The 6,218-nt window shown below is 39.6% G+C and overlaps 1 protein-coding gene across 1 annotated transcript; it reads right to left on the minus strand.

Moving 5' to 3' along the window:
* Positions 1-317: 317 nt before the first annotated feature.
* Positions 318-5,876, minus strand: cdk7 (cyclin-dependent kinase 7). Its single transcript, XM_008281486.1, has 12 exons — positions 5,799-5,876; positions 5,516-5,575; positions 5,397-5,430; positions 5,255-5,322; positions 5,069-5,137; positions 3,451-3,561; positions 3,239-3,357; positions 2,782-2,881; positions 2,595-2,681; positions 2,350-2,499; positions 1,480-1,618; positions 318-721 (listed from the first exon to the last, which is right to left on the minus strand). The coding sequence occupies exons 1-12, from the start codon at positions 5,862-5,864 to the stop codon at positions 693-695; spliced, it is 1,032 nt and encodes a 343-aa protein (XP_008279708.1). The 5' UTR covers positions 5,865-5,876; the 3' UTR covers positions 318-692.
* Positions 5,877-6,218: the final 342 nt, after the last annotated feature.

Here is a 6,218-nt window from a genome sequence, read left to right on the forward strand (position 1 = left end):
TGTACAGAGCGCTCACAGTTCCCTGAAATGCTGTGTAAACAAACCACGACTGCATTTCTGTCCACACACATTCAACAAGTGAAAAAAAAACAAAGTGTGAATACTTCTAACATGAAATCAATCTGTATTCGGTGGACTGTGGGTGTTACTGTGTGAATTCAGAACTGGCAAGGGACATTTTGGCCATCACAGCTACCACTGAGGATGAATAATTATTATTTTAATTACTTACCACTTTGCAATATAACAGATTCACATTTAGTTGTTCAAGTTGCTTCAAGTCTCACATTTTGTGTACAGACAAAAAACTAGAAAGCTGCATTTATGCATTTGCACCATTTATTGGTCGTACATACAAAAAAATAAAAATACATCTAGATGAAATAAGTCAGCATTGGAAGTTTTCTTTTTCAGTCACATAAATAGACATATTGAAGGAGGCTCCCAGAGGGACCAGAGACAACTCTGTTGACCACAGACAGTCTCTGCTGTTTGTCATTTTCTGGACACAGCAGCACCTCAGACATTTAGAGTTGACCTGAGGTTCCCACATAACGGCTACAACTTCTACAATGTCCTAAAGTCAACCACATCCAAACCGGCCTCTGCTGGTTGGTGACTTCCGTTCGTCCTGAGCGGAGCAGGAAGCTGAGCCATGCATCTGATCATCTGATTAACCAAGCCCAGTCTGGTCAGAAAATGAGTTTCTTCTTCATTACAGCTGGAAATGATACAAAGAGAGTTGTTAGAATCATAAAAAAGCACTTCGAAAGATTGCCTTCAATTTACTCACAATGTTCTAAACATTACATCCACGTAGCGCATCTACATTACATGCACAAAACAGGCCTATAATGAGCAATAATGAGCAACCATGTTTCCATCTACTGTAAGCATTTAGAAAATCCCTCTGTAATATAGCGTAGCATATAGTCAAACCTAGATATTTTCCAAACCACACGAGGAGCTGGAAAAGCTTTGAACCTCCCAGTAACACTGAACCTCTCCTTCAATAAAACATACCGTCCCACAACCCAGTAAAACTGTGGCTACGCGTTCTACTTCCCTATATTCTGAATTTCTAACTGCAGCTTAATGTGCAGCCAACACCCACTGAATTGCTAGTTTCAATCAAGTGGTGTGCAAGATTTATAACCTCGGTGTGCTTGAGAACATATGAACAGTTCACTAGAAAAAAAAAAAACTTCACAACATGTGAAACTTGGGTCTGAGGAAGATGTTCTAAAATTTCCAGCTCCTCTCAGATCCGCCTCAAACATGTGTGGCAGACACCTCCAGTTTCTGCTGCTCAAACCACAACATAAACAGTTTTACCACGATTATACTATTGACCAGCTTTATTTGACTGAGGGGAAAAAAAATCAGCAAATCAGAGTCAGGGTGGTCAGATTAAGGATACACATTGTGGATTATGGGTATACTGTGCAATGCAAATATGAGCTAATGTGTGTTCATTACTTGTCTCCGGGCCTTCTATTTTTCTCTTGAGCCCGACCGTTTCCTTTTCCCTCAGTGCCTCAGCTGAACAGTTTGGTCGGGGGAGTTGGGGGCCAGGAGTCGGGCCGGGCCGATTACTGAAGTATCTCATCTTTAACGCCTGGAGAACAGAGGACAACATGATAACCTCAGCACCTGCTGACAGATGTTAGCACCAGTCTGCTAATGAGCTGCTCACATTTCTTGTAAGTAGTGATTAAGGCAGCAGTGGCTATCTTACAAGGGCAGGTTTGCATAGAGTTTTATCTTGTATATTTTTAGGTCACCTTAGGCTGCGGAACAATACATAAAAAATGCAGAAAGCTGTAGGAAATATATTTCTACAACAAAGAGTTTACATGTTAAATGACATAATTTTCTGTATTGTATTTATTGCTGCTTTCCTTAAAATTTGTTTTAATGCTGGAAAGAAATTTTGTCCAGAAAAACTCTCTAGAAATATACAAGTATACATATTCTGATAACTGCTCATGAAACGTCATGGTGAATTCACTACATAAGTCTTTTTTTCCAGCTTAGGATTCAATAATTTTCCTGTGATATCTTCACTGATAGCCTCTAAAAATGTAAGAAAAAATGTAACTGTATCCTTTTGCAAAAAAAATGACATTAAAACAACAAAACATACATTTAGCTTTTAAAACTCATTAAAATACAAAGTGTTCTATATTCAGACAAACTTTATAAAAAAATGAAATGCAAATGTATTACTCAAGTGCAAACAAAATGGTGCAGAGATGTTTAATTTGTGGTCTTCTAGTTTGAAACAATATTTCACTTGACTGAAATAGTCCACTGGTGTGAAAGTTACTGACTGTAGTGTGTTGTTACCTGTGTAGCTGTGGTCCTTGTTGACGGATTAAAGGTAAAGAAACCCTGAAGTAGCTCAAGTAAATCGTCTCCAGCTGCACTAAATATATGCTCCAGAGGTGTGCCAGGAAATATTTTGAAGGACACGTAGTCTGGCAGGCTACTCACTCCCTGCAGAGACATTTGACAAATAAATGTATGTAAGGATCTTCACATCTCACCTAGATAAACGCAAACAGTCATAACTGGTAAAAACAGATACCAACAGGCCACGTCTCTTCCGTGGGAGTCCCAAGAGCCTCAAAGATCTTAGTCAGCTGGTCGAGATCTGAGTCTCCAGCAAGGAATGGTATCTATGGCGAAGGAGACCACAGAAAGACATTAGCGTGGATCTGAAAATAACAGGGTCCCCTGTTACTGTGTGAATATGTCTTTGCAGTGAGATTTATGTACCCGAAGGAGTAACTCTGCCAAGATGCATCCCACTGCCCACATGTCAACACCCACACCATACATCCTGGCACCAAACAGGAGCTCAGGGGAGCGGTACCACCTAGGAAAAGACATCAAGAGACAGCGAGGAGGGAGTTACATTTTCAAACCCACAAACAGCCCATTTAGGAGTTGTAAACTCACAAACTAGAACCTCTGCTATTAAGAAAAGTAATTCTGCCAACTGGGACTGCAGCCGAAAATATTTTCCTCTGAAGTTCGGCTCACTGATGGTCTACTTAGCATTTTTATAAAGTACATGTTCACCCAATCACAATTCATCTCCATATAAGAAGTGTTTAATAAAATTATCAAAAGGATAGAGACAAGCTGCTGTAGAAGATTTCAAATGAGAGTAACACAGGAGATAAGTCAAAGTTCTGTTTTATTAATATAGTAAAATGGCATCAACATATACCTGGTAACAACTTGATGTGTGTAGACTCTGTTGGGGCTGCCAAAAGCTTTGGCCAAACCAAAATCAGCCAACTTTAAAACTCCATTGCCATCTAACAACAGATTATTGGGCTTCAGATCCTGGACATAGAAAAGAAGCAAGAATGCATTATGTACTGCGTCTGTGCATGTATGTATGTACAGTGTTTGTCTGTGGAGTATCAGTGCTCTTACCCTGTGCAGGACCCAGTGCTGGTGCATATACTCTAATCCCTGTAGAGTCATGAGGATGTAGGCTTTGATGTTGGCTGGAGTCAAGACTAAGCTGGTGTCTTTGATGATCACCTTAAAAAAACAAAACAAAGACCTTAAGTCTTAAGCAAACCTGGAAATCTGATAACTAATCTTCCTCTATTACTTTATCTTTATGTTTTTAGATAACAGCAGGCCCCACATTCACAATGAAATGGCACTAATCTGAGCAGATAGGAGCTTTAAAAACAACTGGGGAACACTGTGTTTCTGTGAAGAGGTGGACACAGCTGGATCCAAGACAGAGCAGTTCAGATTCAACCTCTCACCCAGTTCTGAAAGCGTTAGTTACAGTATCCTGCTATGTAATGCTACGAGGCAACAAAAGCATCCAACATCTGTAGCTCATAATCTCATACAACTAAATCTAAGCATGGGGCCTAAAAATAGGCTTTCAGCGCCGGTAATAGGAGCTTCATATTTCACTCTCATGTCTGTGCTGTGCGTCTGCTGCCTCTGAGGCGCTAATGGCATCAATTCTTTGTTAGGGCCGAGGGCTGAGTGATATTGATTTCTTTAAAGCGTGTTTATCTTTGCATCATTCTAGTGTCTGGGGTGTTAGTGGTGGGCTCCCATCTGGAGCCTCGTGTGCTAAAACAAAGCAGAGGAGAGGAGGAGGGTAAAAATACATAAAACAATAAAAGCCTTAATGATCTTGTAGGGTAGATGTGAGTACTCAGACTGCTCTCTTTGTCATCCTGCTAATGCTTACTGTGCTACTCTGTAATTTATCTGATCTTACACCTTCCAGCCATTTTTTCATCTTTTGCTCGCCCCGTCTAACATCAACAGTATCGGGAATCACACATGGACAGCGAAAAATTTATATCCCAGTTGCAACACACAGACATACCGTGCATATTTGTTAAAAACAACTCCTACACGAAAACGAAACTTCAAAATGCTTTCTCTCTCTGATGGCCAGACAGAGGGAAGGTGGTAAAAGGGTAAAATTTCCATCTGGTGGCCCACTAATGAAATGCAACATAATGTATTCTTAGAATGTCGATAATTACCACAAATTACTTGAATCTCCATACAGGAGCCGCAATATGTACAAGCTGCTGTGACCACAAGGTGATGATTATTCATCTTGTCCTCTAGATTTGAGGCTGCAGTTTAAAGTATTCAGTCATATGTCAGTGGGCTTTAGTAAAGCACTATACTACAAGATGTTGATGAAAATAAAACAAGAGGAAAACTAGTGGATCTTTTTTTTAATATCTATAATTTTTTATTTATTTTTTTTGTTTAAAGGATTGTTACTGTTTTTGGTTTAGAAATTATTATTATTTATGTTCAAGAGAAACAATTAAGAAAGTGTGGAGATACCAAAAAAAAACCCAAACCATATATGACAATAAAATGGAAAACATTTTTCTGAATCATAACTGTTTTTTACATATCAACAATAAATTAAATAGAAATTTAACAGCCAAACATCTGTATAAACCTGCATTATAATGGAGGGACGTTGTGTTATTATGTACAGAGATGAAGGGAGTTAGAATTACCCCCCTAAGAATGAAACATGTCTCACCTCCAGGTCTGTTTCCATGAAATCAAACACCAGGCTGATGTTAGATTTATGTCCAAAGGCATCTAGAAGCTGCAACACACAACACAACAGGATCCTGACAAAATAGAAAGCTACTTCTTATCTACCCAGAAGTAATACCACTAACAAATGAAGATGAAGATGCAAACAAGATGAACTTTAAAGTACCCCGATGATGTTTGGATGATGCAGCTCCTGCAGCAGTTTGATCTCTCGAAGAGCAGTCCGATTTATACCTAAGTATGAGATCTTGTTGGTAAAATTGCTTTGAAAAATATTTCAAGTATGCTACCAGGCAGCCAACACTCACCATCTTTAGCTTCAGTTCTGTGGCCAACTTTAATCTGACAGCAATAAGAAGACACAAGATAAACATCAACACAACACTTAAATGCTATTTCAGTCTACAACTACACTAATTGCTTTTACCTTTTTAATGGCCACTATGGTGTCAGTCATTTTGTCCCTGGCTTTGTACACTGTGGCAAACTGGAGAGAAGAAACTCAGATCAATGAGTGCAAACACACGAAGCCCTTCATCGCTGCTGCTGTGAGCAGAGCAGCATGCACCAGCCGGGCTTTGTTGACATTAGCAACCAGCTAACGCTTGTTAGCTCTTGTGTCGTGCTTCCGACACAGCGAAACTAAACAGACAAAAGACGAACAAAGGCAGAAGTAAAGACATAAATAAATGAAACATTTCTCAGCCTACCTGGCCCTCTCCGAGGAAGTCCAGTTTCTCGTATCGCTTGGCTCTGGTTTTCACATCTACCGCCATGTTAGCTAACTGTCACTTCACCCACAGACGCTTCCTGCTTTGTTAAAGGTCCATAAGAAGCTTTTCCGGGTTAAAGGAGGATTTAAATTGACCAACAGCGACACCTACCGATGTAACGTGTCCAACACTGACAACAAACCACACTGTGAAACAGTTCAACTCAAACAGACAAACTAATAGGACTTACCTTGGTTCAGTTTAGTTTTTGTCCTATAATTGCCTCCGCCAAGGAGCTTATGTTTTAGTGTTTGTCTTTGTTTGTTGGTTTGTTAGCAAGATAACTCAAAAAGTTATCAACGGATTTTCATGACATTTTCAGGAAATGTTGATAATGGCACAATGAACAGATGATTA

The sequence above is a fragment of the Stegastes partitus genome, unplaced genomic scaffold, assembly GCF_000690725.1.
Source record: "Stegastes partitus isolate 25-593 unplaced genomic scaffold, Stegastes_partitus-1.0.2 Scaffold234, whole genome shotgun sequence".
Lineage (NCBI taxonomy): Eukaryota > Metazoa > Chordata > Actinopteri > Pomacentridae > Stegastes > Stegastes partitus.

Coding starts and splice junctions, on each gene's coding strand:
- cdk7 (XM_008281486.1), bottom strand. CDS start 5,864: ATGGCGGTAGATGTGAAAACCAGAGCCAAGCGATACGAGAAACTGGAC. Junction 2,882..3,238: donor ACACATCAAGTTGTTACCAG/GTATATGTTGAT, acceptor GTCTTTTCCTAG/GTGGTACCGCTCCCCTGAGC. Junction 1,619..2,349: donor CAAGGACCACAGCTACACAG/GTAACAACACAC, acceptor TCTGTTCTCCAG/GCGTTAAAGATGAGATACTT.